This window comes from Schistocerca serialis, chromosome 3, assembly GCF_023864345.2.
Source record: "Schistocerca serialis cubense isolate TAMUIC-IGC-003099 chromosome 3, iqSchSeri2.2, whole genome shotgun sequence".
Lineage (NCBI taxonomy): Eukaryota > Metazoa > Arthropoda > Insecta > Orthoptera > Acrididae > Schistocerca > Schistocerca serialis.
In genome coordinates, this window is record NC_064640.1 from 577,746,372 (window position 1) to 577,766,133 (window position 19,762).

General features: G+C 39.3%; 1 protein-coding gene across 2 annotated transcripts in view; it reads left to right on the forward strand.

Annotated features, from left to right (window-relative positions):
- The window catches only part of LOC126470467 (fibulin-1-like), a 660,942-nt gene that overhangs the window by 554,038 nt on the left and 87,142 nt on the right, over window positions 1-19,762 (forward strand). For both annotated transcript variants that reach the window (XM_050098327.1, XM_050098328.1), the window contains 2 exons: window positions 15,561-15,692; window positions 17,479-17,619. In XM_050098327.1, the coding sequence (XP_049954284.1) occupies window positions 15,561-15,692; window positions 17,479-17,619 (273 nt within the window). The remainder of the gene's footprint in view (window positions 1-15,560; window positions 15,693-17,478; window positions 17,620-19,762) is intronic.

Sequence of the window (19,762 nt, forward strand, 5' to 3'; positions counted from 1 at the left end):
GATTGTTTGAAAATAGCAGTAACTATTCCCATATTTAAGAGAGGAGATAAATCAAATCCAAGTAACTATCACCCAATGTCATTAATCCCAATAATATCTAAAATAATCGAAGACTGTGTTCACCAACAAATGAATCACTATTTTGAGAGGAATAACCTGTTAAGTAACTCACAGTATAAATTCAGGTCTAAACTATCCACAGTTTAACTGCATATTACAGCAAGGAATTTTTCCTGATTGTTTGAAAATAGCAGTAACTATTCCCATATTTAAGAGAGGAGATAAATCAAATCCAAGTAACTATCACCCTATGTCATTAATCCCAATAATATCTAAAATAATCGAAGACTGTGTTCACCAACAAATGAATCACTATTTTGAGAGGAATAACCTGTTAAGTAACTCACAGTATGAATTCAGGTCTAAACTATCCACAGTTTAAGTGATTGAAAATATTGTTAGTGATGTATAAGATGGCTTTGAAAACAAATTAATCTCTTATGCTACTCTCCTAGACCTGAGTAAAGCATTTGACACTGTATCTCATAGTACTTTGATCATGAAATTAAGACACTATGGCATGGAACAGGACACCCTGAAATTATTAGAATCCTACTTAAGCAACAGAGTACAATTTGTTAGTGTAATAGGGCAGCTGGCAAACCCACAAACAATAAAAAGAGGTGTGCCACAGGGCTCCATACTTGGGCCCTTCCTGTTTGTAGTGTATGTTAATGATATGCCATAGTATTTACCCTGTAAAACAGTCCTCTATGTGGACGATACAACTTTTATCGATTCAGGACAGACTCTTGAATCTGTACGAGAAAAAAATAATATAGTATTTGAAAAATCAGTTCATTGGTTTAATGCAAACTCCCTATACATAAATGAAACAAAAACTGAGGAAATATTCCAGAATGAGATTTTCACTCTGCAGCGGAGGGTGCGCTGATATGAAACTTCCTGGCAGATTAAAACTGTGTGCCCGACCGAGACTCGAACTCGGGACCTTTGCCTTTCGCGGGCAAGTGCTCTACCAACTGAGCTACCGAAGCACGACTCACGCCCAGTACTCACAGCTTTACTTCTGCCAGTACCTCGTAGGTAAAGCTGTGAGTACCGGGCGTGAGTCGTGCTTCGGTAGCTCAGTTGGTAGAGCACCTGCCCGCGAAAGGTAAAGGTCCCGAGTTCGAGTCTCGGTCAGGCACACAGTTTTAATCTGCCAGGAAGTTTCATATGAGGAAATATTCTTTAATTTGAAGGTATCAGACAAAGAAAATAAGTCTGTTAAACTGTTAGGAATGATGATTGACCAGAAACTTAGCTGGGATAAACGTATCACATACGCCTGTTCTAAACTTGCACATGCTATGTTCCTACTTTATAAGCTTAGGAATAATGTCAGCCAAAATTTACAGCTGCATTCATATTTTGCTTATATCCACCCCCATCTTTCATATGGTATTCTGCTCTGGGGAAATTCTCCCAATTCAGTATCAATTTTTAGATGGCAAAAAAATGCTCTTTGATGTATAGCGGGTTTATCTCCTCGGGATACATGCAGGAAACATTTCAAAAAACTTAGCATCATGACAGTTCCTTGTTTGTACATGTAATATTGCTTATTACACGTAAAAGAAAACATAGCTCAATATCCCCTTAGGTCATCTGTCCACACCCATAATACAAGACAAAACAACACAATTGATCTGCCTTACTCTACATTGTCCAAGATACATAATAGTTACAAATATGTAGGCCTCGAACTGTTTAATATGCTCCCTAAAATTGTACAAACAGTATCTAAAAATAAATTTAAGACAACATTGGGTCAATGGCTCAAAGGTAAAGCATTTTACTCAGTTGATGAATATAAAGATTGTAATATGGCAGATTTGCTGTTTTAACATAGAGAAAGGTACCTCTGCCTGTAGTAGGACCTAAATTTGGAAAAACAATATCCAACATATAGGCATAGACCTATTTCGAGTGCTCTATATTTGTATCAGTATCTTACGATAATGACATAGCGTTATCAACATGTATATGATAATGACACAGTGTCATCAACATGAATAATCCCCGCTTAATATAAATTTGTATAATGTTTTCTTTTTTATTGTGAAATTAACACTATATAAAATTCCAAATGTTTGCTATTGTACTACACTAACATTCATATGATTTATATATACATTGTTATGAGAATATAACCATCTTTATACTGTAATTGAACTTATTGACAAAGCCCATTGTATAAGAAAATACTGAATGGCTAATAAAGATTCTTATTCTTTTTCTTGGGAAAGCATCAAGTGCCCTCTCCTCAGCATTCTGCAGCAAAACTTCATTTGCTTCATCACTCTGAGACAGTTCATTCATTTGATTTTCATATTGTTGGCAAAATCTTCCATGGATTCCCCTCGCCTCTTCATAATAGTGCTCAACTGTGCTTGAAAGACCTTCATGCTATTCTGCTTATTAGATCTCTGCAGAAGCCTCTGTTTCAATTGCTCAACATCTCCACCTTATTCAACACTTCAGCTCATCATCTCCACCTTATTCAACACTTCAGTGCATCTCAAAAATGTTTTTGCCTCTCTCATTAAATGCAACTTTGCTACCTGCAACAACTGGTTATTGGACTAACCCCAAATACTTGACAACATTGTCAGGTCCTCCACAAACAACATAACATCCTCAGATGACCTTTCATAAGAGGGACTGACTAGGCTAGTGGCAGCTGGATCTATTACTAGGCTAGGTGCCCTGAATAACACTAACTCCTCATTTCTGACTGTGAGCTTATTATTTAAGGCTGTATTTTCTGCTCTTCATCACAGTGCCTCATTAACTAATGCTTGAATTGCTTCCAACCCAGTGACAATGCCTTCATCCTTCATTCATACACAATAGAAATAAACATCAATTACCAAATGACAAAAAGAAAACAATTACACCAAGTGCATCACCATCAACCATCTAGAATCTCTTCACTGCTTTGTAACATGACAAAAACAATTGCCCCTAAAACAAGTTACAGATACAGATTCAGCACAGGATGCAGAATTGCCAAACAGATTACACTGTGAACACATCACAGGCCCTAAATAATGCTCTTTACTGCTGCCACAAAATTCAGACACATCAGCTGGTTCTTCTACTCTAAACAGAGTAACCTTCATGTTACAGTGACACTCCATCTGTGATCCCAAGCCTTTCACACACATAAAAAGTAATTAACAGTTTCTCCTCTTGCCCTACCATGTTGACACTGCAGATCATGTTCCAGGCATCACACTGTGTGGACAACATAACCCCTACTGCCCACTGAAGGTAATGTTGGTATTTCTGACGTCCCTTTACACTGAGGTGACAAAAGTCATGAGATACAACCTAATACTGGGTCAGACCTTTAGTGTGGCATAGTGCAGTAACTCAATGTGTTATGGACTCAACAAGTCATTGGAAGTCCCATGCAGAAATACTGAGCCATGTTGCCTCTATAGCCATCCATAATTACGAAAGTCTTGCTGGTGCAGGATTTTGAGTACGAACTGAACTCTCAGTTATGTCCCATAAATGTCTGATGGGATTCATGTTGGGTGATCTGGGTGGGCAAATCATTGATTTGAATTGTCCAGAATGCTCTTCAAACCAAACATGAAAAATAGTGGCCCAATGATGTGATGCATTGTCATCCATAAAAGTTCCATTGTTGTTTGGGAACATGAGATCAATGAATGACTGTGAATGACCTCCAAGTAGATGAACATAACCATTTCCATCGAATGATCAGTTCAGTTGGACCAAAGGTCCCAGTCCATTGCATATAAACACAAACCACTCCATTGTGGAGCCACCACCAGCTTGCACAATGCCTTGTTGACAACTTGGGTTTATGTCTTCATGGGGTCTGCACCACACTCAAACCCTACCATCAGCTCTGATCAACTGCAATCAGGACTTATCTGACAAGATCACAGTTTTCAAGTCATCTAGTGTCCAATTGATATGGTCATGAGCCCATGAGAGGCACTGCATCACAATGTCGTGCTGTTAGCAAAAGCCCTCATGTCAGTCGTCAGGTGCCATATCCTATTATCGCCAGATTTTGCAGGATTATCCTAATGGATACATTCATTGTATATGCCAAATTCATTTCTGTGATTATTTCATGCAGTGTTACTTGCCTGTTAACACTGACAACTCTACCCAAAGGCTGCTGCTCTTGGTCATCAGGTGAAGGCCGTTGGCCACTGTGTTGTCTTTGGTAAGAGGTAATGACACTGTGGATGTCAAAGTATTGAATTCCCCAACTATTTCTGAAGTGGAATATCCCTTGCATCTAGCTCCAACTACCATTACACATTCAAAGCCTGTTAATTCCTGTCGTGCTCCCATAATCACGTCGGACACCATTTCACGTCGGACACCATTTCACGTCGGATACCCATCATTGACTGCCCTTTTATACCTTGTGTACACAATACTGCCACCATCTGTAAATGTGCGTCTTGCTGTCCCATGACTTTTATTGCCTGAGTGTATAGCTGACCCTGCATTTGATATGAGGTGGCTACATTATTAGGAGGCCGGGTGGCTTACGAATGAGGCTGGAAAGCAGGGTGATAAGGCTCAGGAAGAAGTGGCTGTCAAAATTAACACTTTATTTCCCAGTTATCATTGATTGTGTGGCTCAGTGGGGAGGCAATCATGCCCCTTCCTCACAGGAGTGGGCTGGTAGTCTATCAGTCGGCTGCTAGCATCCATCCAGCTAGCTGCAACACATGCTGGCACCCCTCTTTGTTGACATCTGCACTTGGCAATGGACTTGGAACTGTCTTGCATGAGCCACAGCAGTGACATCAGTGGTATGCAGTGGAATCTTGCTGAGGTAGCCCCTCTTTGATAAATGACCACACCCGGGCAGCTAAGATGAGCAGAGTGAGGCATGTCCAGTGGATTGTTGGAGAGCAGCTTCTGTGCCCAGTGTGCAACCCGCTGCCTCCTGGCTGAAGTGTGGCAGCTGCTGGAGCAGACTGGCAGCCCTGGTGCACTGTGGAACCAAGTCTGATGGCGGACTTTGTGGATTAAGGATGTACCCTGGTGAGGACTCAAACCTGTGCCTGCGGCTGTCAGCTCTGTGTCATCTCCTCATCTGGCATAACTCCAGCATCCTGGTGGTACTGCTGGATTGAGACTGCCTCTGGTAGAAAATCAACAGTTATTAATACCAGATAGGAGTACCCTTATTGTGTCAATATGCTGCTCCGAGTCATGCACTTGGCAACGCCACAAAAACACAAACGATGAAGACACCATCTTGCCCATGCTGGAAAGTTACACTGAGCTAGACTAACCCATCTCACAATAATTTCACATACTTGTTATCTTAACCCAAATATCTATATGCCACGCTCACAGCATCTGGTGGCTACTGCAGTGTTCCAGTGCCCCTTCTCAAAATTTTACTTTTAACCTGTTAGTGGCCCTACAGGATGAAACTCACTGACCTAGAAGAAATTCTCTACAGCTAGGTGTGAAATATATCCTGCCTGAGTCAATAGTTGATCCCAATAAGGTATTACATCCACATTTACACATAAAGTTAGGTCGAATGAAATTTTTTGTAAAGAATGAACCATGAAGAGATTCCCATAATTTAGCGAATCAAAAGTCAAAGAGGATATACACACCAAAATCAAGAGCAAATTGAAGGAATGCATGTCACAAAAATCATGGTTGACTTTGTTTAGTATAAATGAGTGTGTCCATTTATCTACACCTACTTCCGGTCTCTGTAAACTACTGTGAAGTGCATAGCGAATGGTACCTCCCATGGCAACAGTTATTACAACTTCTTCCTGTTCCATTCACATGTGGGACACAGGAAGAATGACTGTTTAAATCTCTATGGGAGTGATACATATGAGATTGTATTATATTCCTAGATTCATGATTTAAAGCTGGTTCTTGAAAGCAGACTTTCTTGGAATAGTTTGCATCATCTTCCTGTTCAGTTTCTCCAGCACCTCTCCCAAGTGTCAAATAAACATGTGACCATTCATGCTGCTCTTCACTGTGTACAATTAATATCCCCTATTAGTCCTATTTGGTACAGGGCTCACACACCTGAGCAACATTCTGGGATGGGTCACACAAGTGCTTTGTAAGCAATCTCCTGTGTAAACTGATTCCTTTTTTATGCCAATGAACTGAAGTCTGCCACATGCTATGACAGAGCTTATGTGATCCTTCCACTTCATATCCCTATAAACTGTTACACTCAGGAATTTGTGTGAGTTGAACGATTCCAGTTGTATCTCATTGACATTGTTGTTGAAGAGATACTGTGTTTTTCATTTTTTTGAAGTGGATAATTTTACATTCTTGAACATTTAAAGAAAATTGCCAATCTTTACACCACTTTGAAATCTTATTGAGAGCTGACTAAAGATTTGTGCAGTTTTTTTTTAGACAGTTCTTCGTTCTAGATGAGTGTATGAACTGCAAAAAGTCTCAGGTTTCGAATGAAAATTGTCTGCAAGATCATTAATATACAACATGAATGGCAAGGGTCTCAGCACACTTCCCTGGGGAATACCTGAAGTTACTTTTACATCTGTCAATGACACTCCATCAAAAATAACATGCATCACCCTTCCTATCGAGTCATTCACAGTCCAGTCACAAATTTCAGTTGATAACCTATAAAACTGTACTTTCAATAATAATTGTAGGTATTGTACTGATTCAAACACTTTTCAGAAATCAAGAAATATTGTGTCTCTCTGACTGCCATGATCCATGACATTCAGGATATAACGTGAGGAAAGTGCAAGTTTGGTTTCACATGATCAATGTCTCTGGAATCTTGCTGATTGTCATGAATGAGAACATTCTGTTCAAGGTACCTCATTGTGTTTGAGCTCAGAATATCTCATAAATTTCTACATCAGATGAATGTCATTGGACAGAAGTTTTGTGTACCAGCTCTGCTACCATTCTTGTATACTGGTATGACCTGGGCTTTCTTCCAAGTAATGGGCGTGATTTTTTGTTTGAGGGATCTACAGTAGATTACATTAGGTTGGTGCATAAGTTCATAATATTTTTCCATAAGTTTAATAAACACAACAGATACACATAACAGAGATTTTAGTCCTCAATAATATATGGTCTGCCACTGCTGGGGTATCTTTTTGAGTCAGTGACTGTTTTGAGGCAAAGAACTCGTTGAGCCATGTTCAAAGTGATTTTTGTCCAGAAAGCGAGTTGCATGAAGGTTGTTCAATAGAGAATGGAAAACTTGAAAATCTGAGGGCACAAGATCAGGTGAGTAAGATGGGTGCGAAATGACTTCCCAACCCAACTCCTGTATACTGTTCTTTGTCAGTCTAGCAGAATGCAGGCAGGTGTTATGGTGGAGTAGCATCACTTCACACTTTGTGGTCATTGTTCATGGATTGCATCTGCAAGATGTCTCAGCTGTTGACAATAAATATCAGTAGTGATGGATACACTTCAGGAAAGCAATTTGTAGTACACAACACCATCGTTGTTCCATCAGATGCATAACACTATCTTTTTAGATTTGTTTTTTTGGCGTCAACCATTCCTTTCTTTGCATTATGTTAGCATAAAAACATTATTTCTCATCACCAGTAACAATACAAGATTGGAATTGTCAGTGTTGTTAATGAGCCAATTGATGATGAGCAAGCAGAGATGCACATATGACCACCCACTGATTTTTATGATTTTGGCTTAGAGCAATGGGTACCTGTACACCCAGTTCTTGAGCCTTTCACACTGTATGCAAATGTCGCATGATTGTGGAATGATCACAGTTCATCAAATCTGCCAGTTCTGGATCATTGTGCATTAACACATTTAAACAATCTTCATCAAACCCCAATGGTCTTCCTGAACATGGAAAGTCACTAATGTGAAAACAATCCTTCTTGAAATAGCAAACCATTTTCTTGCCATGCTTGTTCAATGGCATTACCCCCATACAGAGCACAAATGTTTCTGGCTGCCTCTGCATCCATCACCCCTCTATTGAACTCAAACAGACGAATATGTCAGAATGGTGTCCACTTGGCACTCCATTTTCTAGAGCATTCAAGGCTACACTCACTATCTCCAAATAACAGTATGTAAACTCTTATAGCAACAGTGAACTACAAATGAGAAAATGATGATCTATAAATAATCTTATAGCAATTGGGATACCAAGTACGATGAAGTCAGACCTCTGTTCAAGAAAGGATCAAGGGAAGACATGGGAAACTATCACTCTATTTCTATTCTTGCAATCCTGTCAAAAATGTTAGAGAAAGTAGCTGCCAACTAGATCAAAAATTTTATTGTAAAAAATGATATTATTGTAAGTAACCAGTTTGGATTTGAACCAGGAAAAAGCACTCTGTATGCAGTGAATAACTTTATCAAAAAGGTCTGCAAATCATTGTATCAGAAGAGTAAAGCTTCAGGTGTCTTCTGTGATCTCACAAAACCTTTTGACTCTGTGAACCATGATTTGCTTATCTATAAATTAGACAACTACAAGATTAAGGCCAATGCTTTAAATTGGCTCACATCATACTTACTCAACATAAAACAAATGGCAACTATCACTTCAAATGCAGTGAATTATATTCTAAATGGAGTACAGTATCACAAGGTGTGCCTGAAGGCTCCATTTTGGGACTAGTCTTGTTCCTATTCTACATAAATGACTTACTCATAAATATAAATTCCCCATCAGTTCTGTTTGCAGATGATACTTCTGTTTTAATTAAAGGTGACTATGCAGAAATAATTCCGATCTCCATTGTAAGCATACTGGATATCTCAGAAAACTAGTTCCAGTTAAAAGGTTTGAAACTGAACATTGCAAAACTGAACATTTCAAAACCAAACATTCAAAATGTGTGGAACTTAAAATTCAACTTAACAGTCAACTTATGGAAGAAGTTGGCATGGTCTGATTCCTAGGACATGGTCTAATTCCTAGGACCAAGAATTTAAGCTGGAATACACATATTGATTTCCTATCAAATAAACTATGCAGTTTTGCATTTGCATAGCAAATACTAGCAAATTCCACTGACTTGGTTACAGAAAAAAATTTAAATCTGTTATTAGATGTGGTGTAATTTTCTGGGAAAGTTCAAGTAGTGTATCTCGAATACTGAAACTGGAAAAGAAAATTGTCAGCTACATGTGCATTGCACAGCAAACTGAATCTTGTTGCCCATTATTTTGGAAACAAATCCTAACTGTCCCCTCCATATAAGCATATGAAATTATAATCCTCCTACACAGCAGACTAAAATTGTTTGAGAAGGATCAATTTAACCACAGGTATAACATGACAAATAAAAACAATTTTATGCCAGCCACGCATGAGTTGAAATTATTTGCACAGACTCCACAGTATAATAGGATGACAATATATAACAAGTATATGCCCAAAAACATATTTAATATTAAGCCAGAATTTGAGCAAGGAGTAATTAAGTGTTAGATTTTATTGTATGTATATACAACGAAATTATATTTGTTAACATCAGCTGTTCTGGGTTTATGGTGAAATTTTACCACAATTTTGACACCTCTCCTGTACCTGAATCAAATGATTTTGACTATGTACATTATAAGACAAATGAACCACAATTCAGAATTCAAACTGCAGGACAAAAATGCTACAAACTTATGCACCAACCTAGTAGTTAAAAGAGGGGACAACTCAACTGCAAATTTGGTATAAAATCTGATAGCAATTGCATCGGCCCCTTTAGCTTTGTTCAGTTTTAGCAATTTCAGCTGTTTGTCTGCACTGCCAACACTAATGTCTATATCACTCATCTTTGCAATGGGTTGAGAATTAAATTGGGGCCATATCCCCAGATTTTCCTTTATAAAGGAACATTTGAAAATGGAGTTCAGCATTTCCACTTTTGTTTTGTAGAGCACTTGCCTGCGAAAAGCAAAGGACCCCAGATCGAGTCTCGGTCCGGCACACAGTTTTAATCTGCCAGGAAATTTCATATCAGCGCACACTTCACTGCAGAGTGAAAATCTCATTCTGGAAACATCCCCCAGGCTGTGGCTAAGCCATGTCTCTGCAATATCCTTCCTTTCAGGAGTACTAGTTCTGCAAGGTTTGCAGGAGAGCTTCTGTAAAGTTTGGAAGGTAGGAGGCGAGGTACTGGCGGAAGTAAAGCTGTGAGGACAGGGTGTGAGTCGTGCTTGGGTAGCTCAGTTGGTAGAGCACTTGCCCGCGAAAGGCAAAGGTCCCGAGTTTGAGTCTCAGTCCGGCACACAGTTTTAATCTGCCAGGAAGTTTCATATCAGCGCACACTCCGCTGCAGAGTGAAAATCTCATTCTGGAAACATCCCAAAGGCTGTGGCTAAGCCATGTCTCTGCAATATCCTTTCTTTCAGGATATAAATGACCTGGGTGATAATCTGAGCAGTTCTCTTAGGCTGTTCACAGATGATGCTGTAATTTACCATCTAGTAAGGTCATCCGAAGACCAGTATCAGTTGCAAAGTGATTTAGAAAAGATTGCTGTATGGTGTGGCAGGTGGCAGTTGACGCTAAATAACGAAAAGTGTGAGGTGATCCACATGAGTTCCAAAAGAAATCCTTTGGAATTCGATTACTCGATAAATAGTACAATTCTCAAGGCTGTCAATTCAACTAAGTACCTGGGTGTTAAAATTACGAACAACTTCAGTTAGAAAGACCACATAGATAATATTGTGGGGAAGATGAGCCAAAGGTTGCATTTCATTGGCAGGACACTTAGAAGATGCAACAAGTCCACTAAAGAGACAGCTTACACTACACTCGTTTGTCTTCTGTTAGAATATTGCTGCGCGGTGTGGGATCCTTACCAGGTGGGATTGACGGAGGACATCGAAAGGGTGCGAAAAAGGGCAGCTCGTTTTGTATTATCACGTAATAGGGGAGAGAGTGTGGCAGATATGATACGCGAGTTGGAATGGAAGTCATTAAAGCAAAGACATTTTTCGTCGCGGCGATATCTATTTACGAAATTTCAGTCACCAACTTTCTCTTCCCAATGCGAAAATATTTTGTTGAGCCCAACCTACATAGGTAGGAATGTTCATCAAAATAAAATAAGAGAAATCAGAGCTCGAACAGAAAGGTTTAGGTGTTCATTTTTCCCGCACGCTGTTCGGGAGTGGAATGGTAGAGAGATAGTATGATTGTGGTTCAATGAACCCTCTGCCAAGCACTTAAATGTGAATTGCAGAGTAATCATGTAGATGTGGATGTAGAGTGCTAGTTCTGCAAGTTTCGCAGGAGAGCTTCTGTAAAGTCTGGAAGGTAGGAGGCGAGGTACTGGTGGAAGTAAAGCTGTGAGGACGGGGCATGAGTCGAGCTTGGGTACCTCAGTTCGTAGAGCACTTGCCCGCAAAAGGCAAAGGTCCTGAGTTCGAGTCTCGGTCCAGCACACAGTTTTAATCTACCAGGAAGTTTCACGTTTCATTTAGTATCTCCTTACCAATAGCCCTATGCTCTGTTTTACACCTATTATGCAATAGTCTCTTTCTTTACCAGCCACATTACAGTGACTGTTACCACATATGGTCCCTCCAATAATCAACTGTTCTCTACTAGATACAAATTTATCAAGTGCATGGTCAACTATTCTTCTAATCCTAAGCCACAGTTCTTCTACATGCTCCTCTCCAGATCTAAATGTTTTGAGTTCCTTACTGCTACAAAAGAATGTTGAATATTAGATGGGTAGATAACATAACTAATGAGGAGGTATTGAATAGAATTGGAGAGAAGTGAAATTTGTGGCAGAGCTTGACTAGAAGAAGGGACCGGTTGGCAGGGCATATTCTGAGGCATCAAGGGATCACCAATTTAGTATTGGAGGGCAGTGTGGAGGGCAAAAATTGTAGAGGGAGGCCAAGAGATGAATACACTAAGCAGATTCAGAAGGATGTAGGTTGCAGTAGGTACTGGGAGATGAAGAGGCTTGCACAGGATAGAGTATCATGGAGAGCTGCATCAAACCAGTCTCTGGACTTGAAGATCACAACAACAACAACTCCACAACAACAACAACAACAACAACAACACTGCCCTCCAATACTAAATTGGTGATCCCTTGATGCCTCAGAATACGCCCTGCCAACCGGTCCCTTCTTCTAGTCAAGCTCTGCCACAAATTTCACTTCTCTCCAATTCTGTTCAATACCTCCTCATTAGTTATGTTGCTGCTTTATTCATTTTGCTCAACATATAAAACCTTCTGCTTTTTAGCTGCCCTTTGTACTTTGGTAACCATTGTTGTGACAATGTCTAATACAGAATCCTAAAAGAGGTCAGGTCTGTTTTTGATACAGGATTTTATAAAAAGGTATTCCATATTATGAGAGGTGATAGTATGGAACAAAATAAGAAAAAGCATCCTGTAAACATAGGCTCTAAACTGCTATGAGAACTTATTTATTATTCATTTATTATAGTGTGAGCATCTTTGCTAATGTGCAACATATCTCCTCTATTGCAAGCTCTTTCTTATTATGAACAACCTGCTTAATGGAGTAAATAAATGAGAATGCATTATTCTGTTTGTGTGAAATAGCAGACATTCTAATGTACCAAAGTGTATTTAATATGGTACAAACATAAACATCACTCTACACTACGTATCAGTATATTACCACAACTTTATTTTGCATTCACATTTATTGGTTTTGCCAATTCACAATAACAGAATGATGTGTCCTCATTTATTTACTGAATTCTGCAGGTCATTTGTAACAGCAAAAAACTTACTGTAGAAGAGATGTGTTCCACAGTAGTGAATATGAACTAGTACTCATACCACTCAAGGTAGACATTTTGGAGCCCATGTTTTCTGGTCATTTTTGTCTTGTTTTGGTCCATACTATCACCTCTCAGAATATGAAATACTTTTTTTTTTTTTAATACCCTGTATTTCCATCATGAGTGGGCTTCCCAATAATGTTCCCTATGAAGTTCTCAGAGAAGGCAATAATGTTTTTCAGGATGTCTTGTCATGCCCAACACTCATAAAACTGTAGTTTTCCCAATTGGTTATTGGATGATTAAAGTCTCCTCCAGTGAAGACAGTAAGAGTGGGAAACTTATATACTAGTGAACTTAAGTTTTGCTACAAAGGTTTCAGTTACATCTGAGGATGAGTCTGCTGGTCAGTAGAAGGATCCAGTTATGAATGTATGCCCACCACTGATACAGAGAATTGCACAGACAATCTCACATAGAGTTGCAATTTCTACACCTACTGTTATGTGAGCTCCACAGCTTTTTAGGTGAGATTCAAGCTCTGAAAATTTGCTGTGAATCCTTCAGCAGTTAATCACTAGGATTTTATTGCTCTCTTCTGTAGGGAGAATTTCTTTGTATCTTATACTGACACTTGTGGGTCCCCTACAGCTATTATTATATGAGCTTGATGGACAGTCATCTAATATTTAAAAAATATAGAGTTTTATTATAGGTATGTCTCATTCTTTGTATACGTAAGTACAAATTCTTATATTTTATTCTGAAAATATGCCATTTTTATTTTCAACTATTTGACGTATTCTGGGATATCTCATTTTATGCATGAGTACAGACTCTTACATTCTGTTGTAAGGTATGTACTATGTTCATTTTCATATATCAAGATGTTACATCAGTCGATCTGAGTACCAACATGAATGTCTCAGGGAATGCATGAATGTGAGTACTTGTTCTGTTGTATAACATACTATATTTGTTTTCATGTATTAGGATGTCTTTTGATGTGAGTTAGAGCTTGACTCTTCCATGTTTACTCATCTGAATTTATTATTGTAAATTTTGTAAGAAAAGAATTGACTCATACCATATCCTAGCATCTATAACGATACTGTTATGAACAGAAGTCATTATAAAATAAATAAATAAAAACATGCAAATTATCTGCAGAACATGTAATAAACTAACTAATGAACGTTGCATGTTTTTGATGTATTGTCACAGAAAGGTAGGGGTGCCATGGGCACATCTTCTTGACATTATTGAACAAGTACATCTCTCTGCTCAGGGCAGAAGAGACCTAGCCTGCTAAAACATAATTGAGAATGCATTGACTTGCAATGTGAAGAGTAGCCAAGTTGCCCATCTGATTTACAATAGAATAACACACTATAAAAATTACAACTTTCAATCTCTTTCACTTCAACTCTATTAGTTAATATTAAGGCACAAACTATTAATCTGATTTACCGACTGCTGAGGAGCTTTGAAGTCATGTGGCATGGTCACAAATACATTGTCAACTTAATGAAAGAAGTTGGGCAGATGCATTTAAGGCATGCTTATTGAAATATTTCATAAAGAACTTGATTACTGCTGAAGACAAAGGAAAACTATGATCATTTTACCAGTCATCTCATATAATTTATCATGAGATAAAAATTAAAATTTGTCAGAATATTTCCAGATTCAATTCTTGGTTCTGCACACACTTTCAGTCTGCCAGGACATTTTTCAAATCAGCACACACACTGCTGCAGAGAGCAAATCCATTTTGGGAAGAAGCCCATTTCTCTGCAATTTCCTTTCCTCCAAGAGTGTTAGTCCTGCATGGTAGTCAGGAGATCATGTGTGAAGTTTGGGACGTAGGAAAAATTTACTGGTGAACATATAGCTGTGAGGACACGTCAGTCAGTAAAGCATCTATCTGCAAAAGGCAAACATTCTAGATTTGAGGCCAGTCTGCCACCCAGAGGCAAGTCTAGCACCCAGTTTTAATATGATAGGAAATTTCAGAGGTCAGCTCTGTTTGAAACAGTGATTATTGGTGGATTTGTTGTGGTAAGGATCCTTGGTTTCTGTAACAGTTGAGTATTTTCTATTGAAATGAAATTTCATATGGCCAGGGCCTCCTGTAAGTTAGACTGCATGACTTGCATGTTGATGAGGATGAAGATTACACAACACCCAGTCCTTGATTGAAGAAAACCTCCAACTGAGCTGGGAGTTGAACCCAGGACCCTAGCATGGCATTCTGCTGCACTGACCCTTCAGCTATGGAGGCGGACACTATTTTCTATTGAGGCATCATATAAATGACAAGAAATACTCAGTTATTGGGTAACAGAGGTGTACTTAAAAAGGAGTGAGTCACAGAAGTTTATGAATACATTTAGAAAGTGTTGCAAGTCCATATTGGTTTATATTCCAATACTTCTGAGCTTTACAGGCAGTAGTAAGAATATGTAGTGTGAATGATTAATTTGAGCCCATAAGCAATTGAAAGGGCAGTTTGATAGCCTTAATGAAGTGAGAGAGAGGAAAGGGAGAAATATCCTCTAATTATTTGTAGCTTGCAGTTTCACTCTATAGTTTAGTTATCATACCATGTTCAGAACTCACTTGTCACACAAGTTTTTTCTGTTAAAATACTAACAATGCGAAAGGACTGTAGAAAGAACATTTCTAAACACACACAACCTAAATCACCTTTGTTTCATTTTAGATGTGGATGAATGTCATGAAGAGGGTGAATCCCCTTGTGACAGCACACAGAACTGTGAAAATACCCCTGGGAGCTTTTTGTGTGTCTGTAAGTCTGGCTTTCAGTTGGATCCAGTACTTCAGGCTTGTGTTGGTAAGCACTGTGTGAAAATTATATGTTTATTTCTGTTAGCTTCTCCTCATAGAAGACTTTAAGTTCTATAATTCTGCTATTCATAGGCTTAGTGAGCTTTGTATTGCAGGCATTAAGAAAACTTTTTTTTAATGAAATGAACTCCTGAATCACAGTGTTGTCTGTGTACAGACCTACACAATGTGATCAAAAGTATCCTGACACCCCCAAAAACATACGTTTTTCATATTAGGTACATTTTGCTGCCACCTACTGCCAGGTGCTCCATATCAGTGACCTCAGTAGTCATTAGACATTGTGAGACAGCAGAATGGGGCACTCCGTGGAACTCATGGGCTTCGAATGTGGTCAGGTGATTGGGTGTCACTTGTGTCATATGCCTGTATGCGAGATTTCCATGCTCCTAAACATCCCTAGGTCCACTGTTTCCTATGTGATAGTGAAATGGAAACATGAAGGAACATGTACAGCACAAAAGCATACAGGCCAACCTCATCTGTTGACTGACAGAGACCGCCGGAAGTTGAAAAGGGCCATAATGTGTAATAGGCAGACATCTATCCAGACCATCAAACAGGAATCCCAAATTGCATCAGGATCCACTGCAAATACTATGACAGTTAGGTTGGGTTGAGTTGTTTAGGGGAGAAGACCAGACAGTGAGGTCATCAGTCTCATTGGATTAGGGAAGGATGGGGAAGGAAGTCGGCCATGCCCTTTCAAAGGAACCATCCTGGCATTTGCCTGGACCAATTCTGGGAAATCATGGGAAACCTAAATCAGGATGGCCGCACGCGACATTGAACCATTGTCCTCGCAAATGCAAGTCCAGTGCGCTAGCCACTGTGCCACATTGCTTGGTGTCAGTTACGCAGGAGGTGAGAAAACTTGTATTTCATGGTCGAGCGGCAGCTCATAAGCAGCACATCACGCCGGTAAATGCAGCCAAATGATGCCACGCTTGGTGTAGGGAGCGTAAACATTGGACAATTTAACAGTGGAAAAGCATTGTTTGGAGTGACAAATCACGGTACACAATGTGGTGATCCAATGGCAGGGTGCGGGTATGGTGAATGCCCATTGAACGTCATCTGACAGCGTGTGTAGTGCCAACAGTAAAATTCAGAGGTGGTGGTGTTATGGTGTGGTTGTGTTTTTCATTGAGGAGGCTTGCATCCCTTGGTTTTTTGTGTTGCAATATCACAGCACATGCCTACATTCATGTTTTAAGCAGCTTCTTGCTTCCTACTGTTGAAGGGCAATTCAGGGATGGCGATTGTATCTTTCAACATGATCAAGCACCGGTTCATAATACATAGCCTCTGGCAGAGTGGTTACACGACAATAGCATCCCTTTAATGGACTGGCCTTCACAGAGTCCTCACCTGAATCCTACAGAACACCTTTGGAATGTTTTGGAATGCCTACTTCGTGCCAGGCTCACCAACCAACATCAGTACCTCTGCTCAGTGCAGCACTCCATGAAGAATGGGCTGCCATTCCCCAAGAAACCTTCCAGTACCTGACTGAACATATGCCTGCAAGATTGGAAGCTGTCATCAAGGCTAAGGGTGAGCCAACACCACATTGAGTTCCAGCATTACCAATGGAGGGTGCCACGAACTTGTAAGTCATTTTCAGCCAGGTGTCCGGATACTTTTGATCACATAGTGTATCTGTGTTACTGGGTAACTGATTGTATTTTCAGGAATGTTGTGCTGTTTGCACTTTTGGTACCAGAAAGAAGATATATCCATGTATATTTATGTATGTAAATATATTTCAGATATTAATGAATGTCAGCTTAACAAACACGACTGCCTGCCAACTCAAAGGTGTGATAACACTATTGGATCATTTCACTGCATTCGTGTAACAAGCTGTGGTACAGGATACACACTTAATGCACAAACAGGACAATGTGAAGGTATGTTTGCTTTTTTTATCGTTTTTATACTCTGTGGTCTTATCATTAACTGCAGTTACCTGTTTTCTTCCCATATGAGCATTGAATGTTTGGTTTCCAATACTATAATGAAGGGTATTTATGTTAAAATGAGTTTTATTAATTTAATGATCCATAACTTTTATACATGAGGCATTCATAGAAATATGAATGTATGTTGTAGACATTGTTGAAAGAAACACATGTTTGCTCTGAACTAATTTTGAGATTTCTCAGACAGTTTGCATAAAAATGCTAGAGGCAGGCCTCGTAATTCATAAAATTTCTTCTCTGATATTTTATTCAAATAAATAGAACTTTTGATGATTAGTTGTGCATGATCATATAAGGTAATAAGTGTTTTATCTTTAAAAAGTCAGTATTACAAATCAGTAATATCACCAAAAATATTTCATGGGTTTCCCATTGTATTACTGTCAAAAAAAAAATCCAAATATCATCAGCTAGATGCTATATCAGATATGAATTACACGAGCTGACACAGTCAGCAGACAACAGTCACTAAAGCAAGGCTGAAAATGTTTCTCAGTTATTGGATATTGTCTTTCCTTGGTGATAACTGAAATAAAACACATACACACACAAATTAGCTTACAAGGGGAAGAGTATCAGTTATGAGCATTTTCAAGCTGATTGCTGGACTGGTTCAGGTGACTGTGTGTTTATGGCCTTCATGTAAGGATTTCATGAAAGATGTTCAGGTAGTGATAGGGGTGGGGCAGGTAACAGCCTAAACAGGAGCAGAGCATACAACATAGGTGGCAACCTGAATAAGATAGCTTCCCTAGCTAGTGGCACCAGTGTGAGTATGGTAGGGCTGTTCCAATAGCATGTTTTCCCTCGTCTTGGTAGTGTAAAGTATGTCAGTACAGAGTTGGAGATGGAGCTGATGACTGCCAGCTGGGCACACATTGCAGTGGAAACTGTCAGGAGATGGAGCTACACTAAACATGGTCTGCACTTCAACAGGTTTGGGAAAGAGAAATTGGTAGAGTTGATTAGTGAGAGTATAGTCAGTGGGTCAAGTACTTGTTGTCATGGGTAGGAGAACTCAGCCTTTTTAGGATAAACCCTGACAAGAGGCTACCTTGTGTTAAAAGTATCTCAACCAGCTTAGAGACTTCTGCACTGTGTATGCAGGAAATAGAATGTACTCCCACTGGAGTGTGCAAGCACCATGGAAGTTTGTTCAGAATTCTGTATTATTCATCAGAATGTAGCAGTCCATTAAAACTAAAGTACACCAGCTTAAAGTTGAATTACAGTCTTTGAGCAGCATATTAGTATGCATTACAGAGCACTGGTGTAGAGATGATGAATTGCAGCATATAGTGCTACCATCACATGAATGTGCAAGTTGCTACTGTAGGTCTAGCTTAAAGAGTGGGGATTATGTTTTACGAGGGTGGTTTGAAAAGTTCTCAGAACAGAATAGAAAAAAGTACTTACATCACTTAAACTTTTCTATTTTTCAATGTCATCTCCTTGTAGATTAATGCACTTGGTCCAACAATGTTCCAGGGCCTTGATCCCATCTCAAAAATGAGTTTGCTCCAGGCCAGGAGTTGTCAACTCCGGCTATCAATTCTTTGTTTGAAGTGAATCTTCATCCATGAAGAAAATTTTCAGATTTTGAAAGAGATGGAAGTCTAACGGAGCCATATCAGGTGAATAAAGTGGGTATGGCAACAATTAATACCTTTGTCCGTGTCATTTTGCCATGGTAATGGCACATGTGTGCAGGCGCGCATTGTCTTGATGGAAGTTGACTTTCTTCCTTGCTAAACCTGGCCTTTTTTTCATGTATCTTTTGTTGCAATTTGTCCAGAAGGTTAGCATAGTATTCTCCAGTAATTGTTTGCCTGGTGGGGAGATAGTCTACGAACAGAATTCCCTTCAAATCCCAGAACACTGATACCATGACCTTTCTCACCAAAGTAACTGTCTTTGCTTTCTTTTGTGGTGGAGAATCAGCACGTTTCCAATGCTTTGACTGTTGTTTTGTCTCTGGGGTATAGTACCGCACCCATGTTTCATCTGTAGTCACAAACCAGTGTAAAAAATCTTGTTCGTTTCAACTAAAATGGCCCAACTATAGTTCCAA